This window comes from Neolamprologus brichardi, chromosome 3 (genome assembly GCF_056152115.1).
Source record: "Neolamprologus brichardi isolate AB-2024 chromosome 3, ASM5615211v1, whole genome shotgun sequence".
In the NCBI taxonomy this organism is placed as follows: domain Eukaryota; kingdom Metazoa; phylum Chordata; class Actinopteri; order Cichliformes; family Cichlidae; genus Neolamprologus; species Neolamprologus brichardi.
Genome location: NC_142106.1, coordinates 1133075 through 1150000, shown reverse-complemented (window position 1 = coordinate 1150000; position 16926 = coordinate 1133075). Strand labels below are relative to the sequence as shown.

General features: G+C 40.9%; 2 protein-coding genes and 1 long non-coding RNA gene across 3 annotated transcripts in view; 1 reads left to right on the top strand and 2 right to left on the bottom strand.

The window, feature by feature from the left end:
• Nucleotides 1–3457, bottom strand: part of LOC102781450 (alpha-1-inhibitor 3-like) — a 6215-nt gene extending 2758 nt beyond the window's left edge. The window contains exons 1-5 of the mRNA XM_087831268.1: nt 3160–3457; nt 2836–2911; nt 1767–1923; nt 1119–1193; nt 1–78 (exon numbers count right to left, since the gene is read on the bottom strand). The exon at nt 1–78 is cut by the window's left edge and continues 85 nt beyond it. Of these exons, the coding sequence (XP_087687394.1) occupies nt 1–78; nt 1119–1193; nt 1767–1923; nt 2836–2911; nt 3160–3289 (516 nt within the window). The 5' untranslated portion in view covers nt 3290–3457. The remainder of the gene's footprint in view (nt 79–1118; nt 1194–1766; nt 1924–2835; nt 2912–3159) is intronic.
• A 1059-nt stretch (nt 3458–4516) lies between these two features.
• Nucleotides 4517–5414, bottom strand: LOC148103090 (uncharacterized). The gene is made up of 3 exons (XR_015716748.1): nt 5283–5414; nt 5074–5176; nt 4517–4976 (listed from the first exon to the last, which is right to left on the bottom strand). It is a non-coding gene; the product is annotated as an uncharacterized LOC148103090 (long non-coding RNA).
• A 536-nt stretch (nt 5415–5950) lies between these two features.
• LOC148103089 (alpha-2-macroglobulin-like) overlaps nt 5951–16926 on the top strand; it is a 32504-nt gene continuing 21528 nt past the window's right edge. Inside the window, exons 1-9 of the mRNA XM_087831262.1 lie at nt 5951–6043; nt 6382–6463; nt 6543–6723; nt 6821–6974; nt 10314–10366; nt 10477–10497; nt 11047–11212; nt 11288–11372; nt 11469–11610. Of these exons, the coding sequence (XP_087687388.1) occupies nt 6384–6463; nt 6543–6723; nt 6821–6974; nt 10314–10366; nt 10477–10497; nt 11047–11212; nt 11288–11372; nt 11469–11610 (882 nt within the window). The 5' untranslated portion in view covers nt 5951–6043; nt 6382–6383. The remainder of the gene's footprint in view (nt 6044–6381; nt 6464–6542; nt 6724–6820; nt 6975–10313; nt 10367–10476; nt 10498–11046; nt 11213–11287; nt 11373–11468; nt 11611–16926) is intronic.

Below are 16926 nucleotides of genomic sequence, written 5' to 3'. Positions count from 1 at the left end.
CAGAGCTGTAGTGTAGGTGTTGCTCAGGTTACTGAGAGACTCCTTGAGACAAGCCAGGCTCTTGTTCATCACAGGATCCTTTAAACCATCACAACAAAGAACTTTAATGGACAAACAGAAATCTTCTTTCATTAAACCCAGTGTGAGAAGAATAGGAGGCAGAGTTCCTGATTCAGTCACTCAAAACATCAGCGTGATAACAGAAAACACAGCAATTAGAGGAAAGTACAGATCAAGCAAAGAGTGGAGCAATCTTCTAGTAGTATTTACAATATAAAGAACATATTGAAAAAACACTGTACAGGTTGGGTGGTGATACAAGTCCTTGCTGGTGAGAGTTCAGGTATGTGGATGACACCTGGGTGAAAATCAATTCTCAGGACGTTCCACAATTCACGGATCACATTAACTCAGTGGACCGACACATCAAATTCACCAGGGAGGATATGAAAAGTGTCAGCTTAGCCTTCTTAGACTGTGAGATTTCCACAGGTCACCTAGAGGCCAGTCTCTCTTTTCCAAACATGAGTGATTTCTCAATCAGATAGATTTTTTTTTTAAATTACTTTGTTGTTTCAGCAACATTAAATTAAAAAACTGTACTTCTGAGTTAAAATATATATTTATAATTTTAATAAACGACAAATTAAAAAGGCATGAACATTTTTTTGTATCGAAAAAATATCGAACCGTGACACCAAAGTATCGAACCGAACTGTGAATTTTGTGTATCGTTGCACCCCTAATATAAATATATATATATATATATGTATATATATATATTTATATATGATTCCCAGTAATCAGTAACTAATTACTGATTACTGGGAATCATATATAAATATATATATATGTATATATATATATATTTATATATGATTCCCAGTAATCAGTAACTAATTACTGATTACTTCCCCAAAAAAGTTTAGTTTCTTTTTTTTCGCTGTGAAAAGAAGTTTTCTTCCCACGCAGTGAACAGCAGACACTAATGTTTTCATCACCTTTTACGGAATCAAACTCAAAGTAAGGTCAGTACTTCCACGCTTTAAACGCTGCACGCTCATACTCTCTCTGCACTCGATATATGATCCATTGTTGATCTGCACACAGCTACTCACATGTTGGGATGTATTCATTTCCAAGAAGGCAGCAGTAACGTACGCACTGAGAGTCACTTCATCAGATACACCACCCTGTCAACAGAAGACATCATAGACACTTTATCATCGATGCACCAACATTCAGGGATATGAAGTCATGAAAATGATTTTCAGCTGCATGTGGTTTTAGTATCATGAATGTCTTGATGCATGTTCAAACATCCAGCTAAAGAGATGAACAGGAAGTTGATTTTGTTCATCTGGACATTGTATTTCCAGTGAGATGGATGTTTCTTCACCTCGGGTTTCCCCAACCTTATAAACAGTTTGTGTAGTCATCTACTAATCAGAAGGTTGGTGGTTTGATTCCCAGCTGCTCCAGCCTGCATGCCAAATATTTGTGGGCAAGATACTAATCCCAAGTTGGTCTCTAGTGCATACTTTGTATTTTGTATAAATATGTGTGAATGCTAGATAGAAGGCAGTGCTGGTGTGAATGGAACAAGATGAAGGGAAATTAGTTCTTAAATAAAATAATATACTGGTGTGAGCTGTTACAGTATTGAGTACAGTGTTTTCCATGTATGCATGACATTATTAATAAAATTTGTTAAATCCAGACTGGAGGCTGTTTCCACAGTCTAACAGCGAAGAACTGCAGGTTACCTTCATTCCTTTGTGGAAGAGTTTCCCAGACTTTTCAAAACAGCCATTTTCTTGTTGTTTATGTTGCAGCCAGGTCTTAGACTCTTCGATCTTTCTGGGATCAATAAAGACGAAAGACTGAGCTTTGGCAAAACTTCTTACCACAAACGCAGTCAGCCTGACGGAAAGAAAACAACACTTACACGTCATACAATGATGGAAATGTTTGGCTGTGAGGTCACATTAGGAGAATGAAATACTGATCATTTTGAAAATAAAGTTGAAATTTCAAGATTAAATTTGAAAATGTATTTTGAGACAAAAGCAGAAATGTGGATATCACAGTTATTTCAGGACAAACTGCCACGGTTGCTTTACCCTCTGAATTAGTGAAATCGTACTTCAGACTCAGTTTTAGTAACAAGGAAGGAACTGATGTCACTTGTAGCAATAAACACAGCGTGGCAGTAAGTATAAGTACACTGAAAAGCAGAAAGTGGTGCAGAAAGCTGCATGTGGTTAGATTTGTATAAAAGGAAATGGCTGCTAATGTACAGATGCAAAGATACCGATGGTTCCACGCTCGTGGAATAAAGAGGATCTATGCTGTATCACAAGACGACTGATTTATTTCACTACATCTACACAAGGCCTTTTATACAGGGTATAGCAGTCGTTTGAAACAACAACTGTAATCATTTCAGCTGTTTTCTTAGATTTGAATTTGACTTTTTTCACAAAACAGTATTAAGACTTTATTATTGAAATACTATTTAGACTTTTTTTAAAGTAGAATTACAACTTTAATCTTTAAAATTCGACTTTATTCTAATAATGATCAATAACATTTCTTTATGCGGCTCTAATACTCCTTCCTACCTACTAAATTACACAGTATTAACCAAAAGGTAATGTTAATGTTATCTTAGTCAAAGGATTAAATGGAGAATTATTTTAAGTATTAGAGGTAGACATGTTTATGTTATTAATGGGTAGTCAAACTTCAAGAAACGTCTTCTGTTTGGTGGGATATTTAAAAACCAGTGTAACCTCTCTGGTTTATGACATGTTTGATCAGTGATGTTCTCACCAAGTGTTTCCTGGTCCTGTTCCAAATGTGGTGTAAGCACCGTCAGCACTTTTGTAGTTGAGCTGTCTTTGGTATCCTGTAACAACAGAGACATTGATCGAGACATTGTTGCTATGGTGATGATTGGACTCCATTTGTTTATGGATCTGCATGTGTACATTGAGATTTGGGAAATTCAATGACTCTTGCTGACAGATGAGGAAAATGACACATTTGACCAAAAGCTGTGGCTAATGTTCTGCCTCCTGTCGGCTTGTTTCTTGAACCGTGTGTGTTGAAGTGATTCAAATGATTTCCTCCTTAGAGGAAACAGTAAAAACTTGCCACTGGTGAGGAAGTTAGTAGCTTTTTCCATGATGGCTGCGGTGAGCTGCTGTGTGCCTTTCAGGTAGTGGAGGATGTAGATGTTGGGGGCCAGGAGAGCCATGTTCTGCTCCCCACATCCATACGGCATCTGCAGCAATCCATCCAGGTTCTTCAGAGCCCGGCCGAGGATGTCACCTGATCAAAAACACTGATTCACTAAAACTAACAGAACTAGCCTAAAACAACTTTGTATTATTGGGCAAAGATAACCTGAATACTTCAATATGCAATTTTAAATGATGATTTCATTTGCTGAGTGAAAAAACATCCAAACTGAAAATGGTAGATTGACTGTGATCAACCACATATTTCTGGGAAGACTGAGTTTCATTTCACCAACAGGACCCAGACCTGATTAAGGCCAGACCTGCTGGATCAAGAAATCACTCAAGTACAATCTGTTTGACAAAGGGAAGCAGGCTAAAAGACGTCAAAAAGAAATACGTCATTGCCATGACCAAAAGAAATTCAAAAATAGGCGAGAAGTCTTGAGATCTATCAGTTTGGACAGGGTTAAAAAACAATTTCTACAGCTTTGGAGCGCCAGTGCACCATGTTGGAACCCATTATCCACAAACTAAAACTAGAAAAGATGTGGCCGAAATTACTCCATTAGCACATCGACGACTCACCGAAAAAGTCAAACGAATCCCAAAAACACTCAGAACTGAAGGCCTTGCCTTCCTCTGCAAAGGTCAGAGTTTACGATTCAACAATACAAAGGAGACGGGGCAAAAACAGCATTCCTGGACAAAACCACTGCTGACCAAAGAGAACACAAAAGCTTATCTCACATTTGTCAAAAAAACATCTCCATGCTCCACAAGATGTTTGGGAGAATATTATATGGACTGAAGAAAAAAAGTTTTGAGTTTTGTTGCATTTGGCTTTAAAGAGCTCCACGTTGCTGATGACAGTGAAATAATATTGTCAATAGAAAATTGTACTTAGTAGTCAGTATAATCTTTTAATAATATAAGTTTACATATGGTAGTGATAGGATGTGCGATCCTTAATAGTCTGCAAAAGCTTTGCGTGCATTCCAGAGTGCTCTGGCATTCACACCCACATCCTGGGAGCATGGGAGAGGTCGTACCTGCTCTTATTGTTTTACGGTAGGATAAACGTAGCTGTGTCAGTTTTAGTCTAAGTGCCCTTTTTTACATATAGATGAACTGTTGGATTTTCGTTTAAGTTTATGGGGTCACACTCTGACACACACATACATATACACCTCTACATTCCAATGTAAGGAACAAACACCCACTGATGTATAAATAGAGACCAGGGGGGTCTCAGAGCTGCGAGTCTCTGAGCCCTCGCTCTCTCGTGCGAGCGCTCTGGTGACTGCCCTTGCTAGCAAGAAAACCTGTGTGTTTCTCCTCTCTGGTTCTCTGCTGAAGAAGTGTTTTAGAATACATCTCTTAACAAATATATCCCACAAAACTTTAAATATGACAAAACATCGGCCTGAAGCATCAAAACATGCTTAAGAGAAAACTCACAATTATTCTATTTTCATGTTTTTCATGTGTGCAAAGACACAGCAGAAAGTTCACATGGGTTTCTAAATGTGATCGTATAAACTTTTTTAAAAATGTAATATCCACCAGATCTCTTCACAACAGATACTTACCCAACTTCCACCAGATCCCAGATCCAAGTCTCAGGGAAGAAAGAGCGAACTGTCTCTATTAGTGGAGGAAGCTGCCCAGCAGATACCAGACCAGGAATACTTCGTTGAATAGAACCCTCTCCTAACCGGGGAGGCATATCTAAATAAAAAAAGAAAAATTAATTTCCTGTTTTCTTTTTGGTAAATACAAAGCAAAATGTATAGCCAGACACAACACAAACAAGCCAATGATTCACCATAGTAGAGACGATGAGAGTGTTCATGGTAGACTTTTCCTTTGAACTTGACGCATGAAGGTAATCGAAAAAGCAAGTTTGTCGCCATCTTCAGTCCGACTTTCTAGATAATTCAGCAGCACACAAAGATCAGCAAAAACTGGTGCAACAACCAAAACTATTGCATTTACATTATGTTTGACGGACTCACAGGTATACATGTATTTTACCTGGAAAACTGCATAGGCGTATTTTGCTCTTGACTGGGGTACGGTGAAACATATCTTTTTGGTCTCACATTAAGGCATTCTGTAGCATCAACAACCTCATACGGGATACCTGAGTATTTCTTGAGTGGGAGCAAGTCAAATATCTGAACTTAACTTAACTGTTTTTTTCTGTTATTTTCTGGATTTGTTAATAAGGATGAACACATCTGTATGTGTGTTTAAACATGCCCCACTGCAGACATTAGTGAGACAGAACAAACAAAAACCCTTTTCCCGTAAAGGCAAATCAAACAAGACAAATAGAATAGCATGGGGTAATACTGCTGGGTCCAGAGGGTCAGAGATAATGACTCATTCTCAGCAATGTTACAGTTTAAAAACCAGACTAGATATCCCTCCACACTCAGCAGTGTGACTGTCACTGCTGTTATTTCAGTGGGCTGAAGTTTGATCTGTGTTGTTTACCAAAGTGCAACAAAAGCTGTTTAACATGTTTCATTTTGAATTCTTACAGAAACATTGTGATTTTTGTCTTTCAAGCGTGTATAGCAGTCTGTGACATCACTGATGAATCCACCAGTTCTTTTTGAGCCTGTTATCACTACACAAACGTTTGTTTAGTCTTTCCCGAGAAATAAGGTCAAAAACATGGCAGTCAGACATCCCACGCTGGGTAAAGGGAGTTACACCTACTGTAGCTCCCAGTGATTTTAGAGAATATAAGTAGTTACACACTACAGTGGGATATCCCACCACTGACGGTAAGAAAATGCACATTATTAAGTAAAACAGGCACATTCGAAACAGAAATAACTTTTTGTAACAGCCACATAAAACTTGGAGCTGATTTAGAAACATCACCTCGGAGCACTGTATGTTACTATGATGTTTTACACTGAATGACAAACCTTACTGTTGTCTATAGTTTAGTGTTCAGTGCTGAAAGCAGGATTGGGATTTTGTAAATGTGTAAGTGATTGACTTTGTGGAGATCAGAGTACATGAGTGCGTTTCAAACACGTGGCTGCTACAGTGTATGTGGGTGGGGACGATCAGCCGATATTTAGCAGAAGCTGACACTGAGAATTGTCACAACCAGTCATGGAGCGTCTCTGGATCCTGAGCTGCACTCTGTGTATCCTCCTGAGCTGGATGCATGTGGATCAAGCGGTGGCTGAACCGTGAGTTTGTCTTCAGCGTGTTTTTGTCTGTGTGAGTTGTTCACTGCAGTAACTGCTGTATGTGTGATGCTGTATGCAGCCAGTACCTGGTGGCCATTCCTGCAGTTATTGAAGCTGGAGCTGAGGCCAAATTCTGTGCAACTCTCCGACAGCCCAGTGGGACTCTGGTCATGACTGTCACTTTGATGTCCCGAGAGAAGAACACGACCTTATTCACGCATATGTCAAATGAGGCCTTTCAAACCTGTGTTCAGTTTGAGGTTGGCAACCAGCACTTTCACACACAAAGTGTGTTTGTTAGTTGTTATTGTAAGCATTATTGGCTTTAATGACTATCTAAATATCCCACTGTCTCAGGCTCCTTTGGTACAAAAGGAGGTGCAACATTTTCAGGTGGAGGTACAAGGAGACACATTTTACTCCAAACAAGTCAGAAAAGTGATGATCCGAGCGTCTGATCCCTTCACATTCATCCAAACAGATAAACCCATCTACCTCCCTGGACAAAAAGGTAACAATGTGCTGTTATGTTATATAAGACATGTAGTTCATTCAAATCCCATCATCATGAGCCAGCTGCTCCACCATCTCCAATTTGTGTAACAAGTTTTGTGGTCCAAAATTTGGACACACATACAGTGATTGATGTGAAATATTTGCTTCAAATAGCAAATGTTTTTCAAGATATCAATACGGTCGATCGACCAAGATGTTTATTCGAAGTTTGAAATCCGACTGCATCTTTGAACATAACTACCGTATTTTCCGGACTATAAGGCGCACTTAAAATCCTTCCTTTTTCTCAAAAATCAACAGTGTGCCTTATGTATGAATTCTGGTTGTGTTTACTGACCACAAACAGATTTTATGTGGTACACAGTGCTCAAAAATCTGTCAAAAATGTTTTAGAATGACTTTGGTAAGGTACGAAGCCGCACCGCTTGATGGATTGTCGGAGCATTACGGCTAGAAGAGTCAGAAGCCTCGAGGACTTGGAGTAATCTGGGTCCTAAACGCCGTCTGCTTCAGGTCCTAAAGTCAAACGAACACTGCAGCATCACTGAGAGTTAAAAACTGTCTAAACTCTTTCCTCTTTAATAAAATGATCAGTGTTGCTGCTTTACCAGGTGTAACAATTAAGTTTAACATCCAGGCATCCATGAAAACATAATTTATTAAATTTAGAAGTTAGAAGTTAGCAGGACGTTAGCTCGCTGGTTTTGCTAGCTACCTAAACATGCTCTGCTATCACTTCCAACATAAATGAAGACAGAAAGCTAAACAGCAGTGATGTTAATAGGGTTACTGAAGTTGCGCTAGCTGGTATATAATAATGTGCTTTGTGATTGCTAGCGACACAGCTATGTTAGCATAGCATAAACACAGTGAAGCTGGAGGATGAACGCTAACTTTTTTCCACTCGATAAACGTTCCCGATGGTTTTTGACGAATGCAATCACATGGAAAGATGCTTTAAACTTTCACATAAAAAGAATTTGACTCTGAAATAAACTAAGAGGCATTACTCAGACATGATTCATTTTGTGCTCTCTGTCCCCGATTACAAAGTTAAGCTGAATTACTGTCTAATTCTCCATCACAGCAGCAGGTCTCAAAATGGAAAATATAATATGGCCTTTGCCCTTTGGGGGAAGTTGTGCACTCTGAGTATTCTGTATGTTTTATTTCTCATCACTGTGAAATAACTGCATACCATTCGTTGTCAGTAGCTATCTTTTGCAATGTGAAGTTCTTCATTAGTGTGAGCTCAAATATGAAACTTGTGGGATTTTTTTTTCCTTTTGTTGTTTTTTAAAATACCATATTTTTCGGACCATAAGGCGCACTGACGATGAACTTGTCTGAAACGGGTCTGTTTTCATACATAAGGCGTACTGGAATATAGGGCGCATTAAACGCCTTATAATTTATGCTATGTAACTTTGCACTGTCCACTTTCTGCTGTAACAAAACAAATTTCCGACGTGTGGGACTAATAAAGGTTAACTTATCTTATAATAATGACTAACCTGGTATTGTGGATGGATTATCTCAGTTGTTCTCCTGACTGAAGTTTGGTCCATTTAATGGTTTAATTTTTAATAGTTCACAATAAAATAAATATGTTTAAACATGGCTTTGGAATTCAAAGTACAAAAAAATCGTGAGGGAAGAATATGGAGGGCCTTGGGTGCCAAAATGTATTAAATACATAATTAAATAATAAATTAAATGTGTCATTAATTACGCAATGACAATTACAATGTTGCGTGGCGATCAGGGGCAGTACCCCTGGACTTGCAGACCGGGGTGGTGGTCCCCATCTTTAAGAAGGGGGACCGGAGGGTGTGTTCCAACTACAGGGGGATCACACTCCTCAGCCTCCCTTGGAAAGTCTATGCCAGGGTGCTGGAAAGGAGAGTTCGTCCGCTAGTCGAACCTCGGATACAGGAGGAACAATGCGGTTTTCGTCCTGGTCGTGGAACTCTGGACCTGCTCTTTATCCTCTCGAGGATACTTGAGGGTGCATGGGAGTTTGCCCAACCAGTCTACATGTGTTTTGTGGACTTGGAGAAGGCATTCGACCGTGTCCCTCGGGGTGTCCTGTGGGAGGTGCTGCGGGAGTATGGGGTGTCGGGCCCATTGCTACGGGCCATTCGATCCTTGGTTCGCATTGCCGGCAATAAGTCAGACTCGTTCCCGGTGGGTAATGGGCTCCGCCAGGGCTGCCCTTTGTCACCGATTCTGTTCATAATTTTTATGGACAGGATTTCTAGGTGCAGCCAAGTGGCGGAGGGCTTTCGCTTTGGTGGCCTCAGAATCTCATCTCTGCTTTTTGCGGATGATGTGGTTCTGTTGGTTTCATCGGGTGGGGGCCTCCAGCTCGCACTGGAGTGGTTCGTAGCCGAGTGTGAAGCAGCGGGAATGAGGATCAGCACCTCCAAATCTGAGGCCATGGTTCCCAGCCGGAAAAGGGTGGAGTGCGCACTCTGGGTCGGGGATGAGTTCCTGCCCCAAGTGGAGGAGTTCAAGTACCTCGGGGTCTTGTTCGCGAGTGATGGGAGAAGGGAGCCGGAGATCGACAGACGGATTGGGGCTGCGGCTGCAGTGATGCGGACGCTGCATCGGTCCATCGTGGTGAAGAGGGAGCTGAGTGTAAAAGTGAAGCTCTCAATTTACTGGTCGACCTACCCTCACCTATGGCCACGAGCTGTGGGTAGTGACCGAAAGAACGAGATCGCGGATACAAGCGGCGGAAATGAGCTTCCTCCGAAGGGTGGCTGGCCTCTCCCTTAGAGATAGGGTGAGAAGTTCGGCCATCTGGGAGGGGCTCAGAGTAGAGCCGCTGCTGCTCCACATCGAAAGGAGCCAGCTGAGGTGGTTCGGGCATCTGATAAGGATGCCTCCTGGGCGCCTCCTGGGTGAGGTGTTCCGGGCATGTCCCACCGGGAGGAGGCCCCGGGGCAGACCCAGGACACGCTTTAGAGATTATATCTCTTGGCTGGCCTGGGAACGCCTTGGTGTTCCCCCGGATGAGATGGAGGAGGTGGCTGGGGAGAGGGAGGTCTGGGCCTCTCTGCTTAGGCTGCTGCCCCCACAACCCGGCCTCGGATAAAGCGGATGAAGGTGGATGGATGGATGGTGTCATTAATTAAAATATAAATTAGCAATATCAGTTCAATTTCAATAAATTCTATACATATGTCTCATACATGTCAGTCCATTATCTGAGATCTGTCTTGGCTTGCTGTGTAGGGTAACCAATCAGATCCATGTTTGATAAGTTGCAGTGACTTTGTTTTAAAGTATAAAGAGAGAAACAGAGGTAACCTCTCAATTTTTCTCAAAGTGAATTTCAGAGTCGTTACGATGGATAATAAAATGCGACCTGCCAAACAGCTGGTGAGTTTTTGAACAGTATTATTAATAATGCTGTTTGGAATTTGGATGCAGTGATTTACACAACAGTTTCTTAACTCCACCTGTCTTTCTTCTTTTGCTCTTTCTTTCAGTATGATGTCATTGAACTTCAGGTAAGAGGGCGCCTCTAGAAAAGGCTTTTACTTCTCTTGTAAATGCATCAACACAACACTGAACACATGCAGTCAGACAGACTTGAAGGTTCCCGGCTCACTGCTTGCATACACACTGCTTCTGCAGTATTACTCCAAGTTACTGACAGTGCAAGGTTTAAAAACTGGACAAAGTGGGTTGCATGTATGTAATACACACCGTGCAGGTGCCTGTTCTGTCACTTGATGCCCCACATGTAAAAATAAAATGACAGTGATTAAATCAAATTAATAATTTTGATTTAATTACTCCACAAACACAGCCACAACTTCCCTGTCATTACAGCTTAGGTTTCTTTATATCACTTAATTTTTAAACATTTATAAACAAGTGCTTCACATCTAGAAGGGGACAAAGCTGGCTACAGATGAAGACAGGACATTTTTATGTCCCCCTAAATTTATATTGTCCAGTTTTAGCTCGAATCTTGTTGAAAAAGAAAATAAAGAATCTAGTTGGTACTGTATTTACACCTGTGTAGTAGCTGTCACTGTCATTTGATTTAACAGGATCCTCACAGTAACAGGATTGGACAGTGGCTAAATGAAACATCCAATAGCAGAATACTGCAGCTTTCTTACTCCTTGGACACTGAGGCCCGTGAGGGACCGTACCAGATCATTGTGTCAATGGGTGAGAGGAAAATATATCACAACTTCAAAGTGGAGAAATATGGTAAGTCAGTCTTATTTCTTTTTAAATTCTTTGTTGTAATGGAGTGCAAATGCTGACATTCATATTTTCCCCCAGTTTTACCCAAATTTGATGTGACAGTAAATATATCTGGAGAAGTGAGTATTGGGCAGGAAGACATTGAAGCTAAAGTGTGTGCAAAGTAAGGAAAAGTTCTTTCAGGACAAATTATGTGTTGTAAAATCTGGAGTTTGAAGAGCAAATGACTCATAATGTTTACTTATTTTTCTTTATACAGGTACACGTATGGACAGCCTGTACCAGGACGTGTTACAGTCAATGTGTGCAGACCTATAGTTTTCCACGGTATATCGGTGAGCAGTGAGGATGATTTGGCCCAATTTCAGATAAGTGCGCCCTGCCACACAGAGACAAAGCAGGTACAGTTATGATTTATTTCTCTCCAACCTTTTTTCCCTGATTCTTTGGGTACATTCAGGCCCCTGCATTAGCATTACAGCGTACGGGTTACCTGCTCTACCAAGCTGAACTGGCGCTGTGTGTCCTCTTCACTTTTTTCCCCTACAGTTTCATCATCTCATACTTTCATCCACGGATTTGAATTTTTAGTGATATATCATCTTTCTTGGATGGACGTGTCAGCTCCAAAGGAGTGAAGTGGTGTTTGTTGTGCCTAAAAGGCTGCATAGGTTGTGTTGGTGTTTCTGCTAGATGATTAGCTTTACTGGTAGGGCTAAGGCAAGTGGTGTGTGTCATCATGTCTGTCACACAAAAGAATACAACTTCTGTGAGAAATCTAAGAACTTCAAAAATACTCTGATCAGACTGTGTCACTTAAACAAGCTGAACAAACATACACTTATCCAAAGATTCAGCTCTTGTTAAAAGTTTGAACAATTTAGACTGTTTTACTGAGTTACTGGTCAGTGTTGGAAAGGTTAAAGTGTATTCCACTACTATTTCTGTGTGTTTTATTACTATTACTGAAGGCTACTCTCCATACCAACACCAACTAGATGTTTAAATCTTAATATAAATGAGTAACAATTCAATTCAATTCAATTCAATTTTATTTATATAGCGCCAAATCACATCAAAAGTCGCCTCAAGGCGCTTCATAGATACAGAGAAAAACCCAACAATCATATGACCCCCTATGAGCAAGCACTTTGGCGACAGTGGGAAGGAAAAACTCCGTTTTAACAGGAAGAAACCTCCGGCAGAACCAGGCTCAGGGAGGGGCGGCCATCTGCTGTGACCGGTTGGGGTGAGAGAAGGAAGACAGGATAAAAGACATGCTGTGGAAGAGAGACAGAGATTAATAAAAGATATGATTCAATACAGAGAGGTCTGTTAACACATAGTGAGTGAGAAAGGTGACTGGAAAGGAAAAACTCAATGCATCATGGGAATCCCCCGGCAGCCTACATCTATTGCAGCATAACTAAGGGAGGATTCAGGGTCACCTGGTCCAGCCCTAACTATATGCCTTAGCAAAAAGGAAAGTTTTAAGCCTAATCTTAAAAGTTGAGATAGTGTCTGTCTCCTGAATCCAAACTGGAAGCTGGTTCCACAGAAGAGGGGCCTGAAAACTGAAGGCTCTGACTCCCATTCTACTTTTAAATACTCTAGGAACAACAAGTAGGCCTGCAGAGCGGGAGCGAAGTGCTCTAATAGGGTGATATGGTACTACAAGGTCATTAAGATAAGATGGGGCCTGATTATTTAAGACCTTGTATGTGAGGAGCAGGATTTTGAATTCAATTCTGGATTTAACAGGAAGCCAATGAAGGGAAGCCAAAACAGGAGAAATATGCTCTCTCTTTCTAGTCCCTGTCAGTACTCTTGCTGCAGCATTTTGGATTAGCTGAAGGCTTTTCAGTGAGTTTTTTGGACATCCTGATAATAATGAATTGCAGTCGTCCAGCCTGGAAGTAATAAATGCATGAACTAGTTTTTCAGCGTCACTCTGAGACAGGATATTTCTAATTTTAGAGATGTTGCGCAAATGGAAGAACGCAGTCTTACATATTTGTTTAATATGTGCGTTGAAGGACATATCCTGGTCAAAAATGACTCCAAGGTTCCTCACAGTGTTACTGGAGGCCAAGGTAATGCCATCCAGAGTAAGAATCTGGTTAGATACCATATTTCTAAGCTTTTCAGCGCCGAGTACAATGACCTCAGTTTTATCTGAGTTAAGAAGCAGAAAGTTAGTGGCCATCCAAGTCTTTATGTCTTTAAGACATTCCTGCAGTTTAACTAATTGGTGTGTGTTATCTGGCTTCATGGACAGATAGAGCTGGGTGTCATCTGCATAGCAGTGAAAATGTATGCTATGTCTTCTAATGATGCTGCCTAGGGGAAGCATGTATAATGTAAACAGAATTGGTCCTAGCACTGAACCCTGTGGAACTCCATAATTAACCTCAGTGTGTGAAGAGGACTCTCCATTTACATGCACAAATTGGAGTCTATTAGATAGATATGATACAAACCACTGCAGTACAGTACCTGTAATGCCTACAGCATGTTCTAATCGCTCTAATAGGATATTATGGTCAACAGTATCGAACGCTGCACTAAGGTCAAGAAGGACAAGCACAGAGATGAGTCCACTGTCAGAGGCCATAAGAAGATCATTTGTAACCTTCACTAAAGCTGTTTCTGTGCTGTGATGAACTCTGAAACCTGACTGAAACTCTTCAAATAAACCATTCCTCTGCAGATGATCTGTTAGCTGTTTGACAACTACTCTTTCAAGGATTTTTGATATGAAAGGAAGGTTGGAGATTGGCCTATAATTAGCTAAGACTGCTGGGTCTAGAGATGGCTTTTTGAGTAAAGGTTTAACTGCAGCCACCTTGAAGGCCTGTGGTACATAGCCGATTATTAGAGATAGGTTGATCATATATAAGATCGAAGAATTAATCAATGGCAGGACTTCTTTGAGCAGTTTTGTAGGAATGGGGTCTAAAAGACACGTTGATGGTTTGGAGGAAGTAATTATTGAAGTTAACTCAGAAAGATCGATTGGAAAAAAGAGTCTAACTTAACATCAATGGTACTAAGAGTAGCTGTTGATAATATTACATCTGTGGGATGATTATTGGTAATTTTTTCTCTAATGATAAAAATTTTATTTGTGAAGAAGTTCATGAAGTCATCACTAGTTAACGTTAAAGGGATGGTTGGCTCAAAAGAGCTCTGACTTTTTGTCAGCCTGGCTACAGTGCTGAAGAGAAACCTGGGGTTGTTCTTATTTTCTTCAATCAGTGATGAGTAGTAAGCTGTTCTGGCTTTGCGGAGGGCTTTCTTATAAAGCAACAAACTATTTCTCCAGGCTAAATGATGATCCTCTAAATTTGTGACACGCCATTTCCTCTCCAGATTACGAGTCATTTGCTTTAGGGTACGTGTTTGAGAATTATACCATGGAGTCAGGTACTTCTGATTAGAGACCTTAGTTTTCACTGGAGCTACAGTATCCAGAGTCGTACGTAGTGAGGAGGTGAAATTATTAACAAGATAATCGACCTCTGTTGGGGTAGCGTTCAGATAGCTGCTCTGCTCTGTGTTGGTACAGGGCATTGACGATGATAATAGTGGCTGGATTATATTCTTAAACTTAGTTACAGCGCTTTCAGAAAGACATCTACTTTGATAAAGTCCACTCTCCACTGCTGCGTAATCAATTATTGTAAATGTACATGTTATCAAGAAATGATCAGACAGGAGAGGGTTTTCAGGAAACACTGTTAAATGTTCAGTTTCTATGCCATATGTTAAAAGAAGATCTAGAGTGTGATTAAAGTGGTGGGTGGGTTCTTTTACATTTTGAGAGAAACCAATTGAGTCTAACAACAGATTAAATGCCATGTTGAGGCTGTCATTTTTAGCATCAACATGGATCAGCTCAGAACTAAATTAGATATAAAGTCTGAGAAATCAGACAGAAACTCTGTGTAAGGCCCAGGTGGACGATAGATGATAACAAGTAAGACTGGTTTCTGAGTTTCACAGCTGGGGTGGACAATGTTAAGCATCGGGCTTTCAAATGAATTAACAGTCTGTCTTGGTCTTTCATTAATTAATAGACTGGTGTGAAAAATTGCTGCCACACCGCCCCCTCGACCTGTGCTTCGAGATTTCTGGTAGTTAGAATGACTCGGGGGGTGTTGATTCATTTAAACTAACATAATCATCCTGCTGCAACCAGGTTTCTGTAAGGCAGAGTAAATCAATCAACAGTAGGTGGACATTAGGTAAGGCTGCACTTTTTGCAGTGATCTCGTATAGAAAACTGTTTCACGCGTATATAAAACAGGTCAGCGGCTCCGAACTGTAGTAAAGGGACCTCTGGCTGATACGTCGGGTTCTGTGTCGGGCTCGTAGCTGAAAACTAGCTTTACTTTGTTGTCTGGGTCAACTTTGCTAGCGAGAGACAGAGAGAGGCGTTGAAAGGCTGCTCCAACGGGACTTACTGTTTCAGAGGAAAACACGAACACGGTGTACAGTCGAGTCTCAATACAGTAGCTTTCAAAAGTATTCGCCCCCCTTGAACTTTTCCACATTTTGTCACATTACAGCCACAAACATGAAACAATTTTATTGGAATTCCACGTGAAAGACCAACACAAAGTGGTGGACACGTGGAACAAAAATCATACATGATCCCAAACATTTGTTACAAATAAATAACTGAAAAGTCGGGGAAATAGCTACAGTGGTTTACTGAAACATGCGAACACAAATGGAAATGCAACCTGAACTCTCTCAGGCAAGCTTTCAAGAGTTCAAGCCCCGCTGTTGTTGGCGTTTGTTTTAGATTCAAAGAAGGAAATGGGAGTAAAAGATGGATCGACAATGGGATAGAAGTTGTCTGTTATGTGTAGAAACAATAATCCCTTGAGGCAGGTGTCCTTGTTGTGCTTGGATGGTTCATAGGTCAACATAAAGTGCCTGATCGAAATAAAGGAATGAAATGGGGACTGAACTGGAAATGAATGTAAAAGCTGCCAAAGTCTCAACACAAACTGCTCAAGACCATTTTAAAATGGGCGATCGTGGCTCAAGAGTTGGGAGTTCGCCTTGTAATGGGAAGGTTGCCGGTTCGAGCCCCGGCTTGGACAGTCTTAGTCGTTGTGTCCTTGGGCAAGACACTTCACCCGTTGCCTACTGGTGGTGGTCAGAGGACCCGGTGGCGCCAGTGTCCGGCAGCCTCGCCTCTGTCAGTGCGCCCCAGGGTGGCTGTGACTACAATGTAGCTGCCATCACCAGTGTGTGAATGTGTGTGTGAATGGGTGGATGATTGGGTGTGTAAAGCGCTTTGGGGTCCTTAGGGACTAGAAAAGTGCTATACAAATACAGACCATTTACCATTTAAAAAATCCCAAGAAAGTTTGTTTAGTTGGAATCCAACAAACACACAAAAAGGTAGTGGGTGAAGGTTTTTTTCACAGTACTGTATAACATATATATAGTTGTACCGAGATTTTGAGGATATAAATGAGATGCTGCTGGGAAATTTAAACGATACAGTGGTTTTGTGAGGTGATACCATCATACTGCTATACAGGCCCAGCTCGACAGGATGTTTGGGATGTTGTGGAGGATACGGCGTCTGTGTTTTCCAAAAAGAATTTCAGATTTTGAATCATCTGAGCACAGAGCAGTTTTTGTCGTTTTAAATGAGCTTTTGCCCAGAAAAGAATGCAGCGTTTCCAGTTCGCATT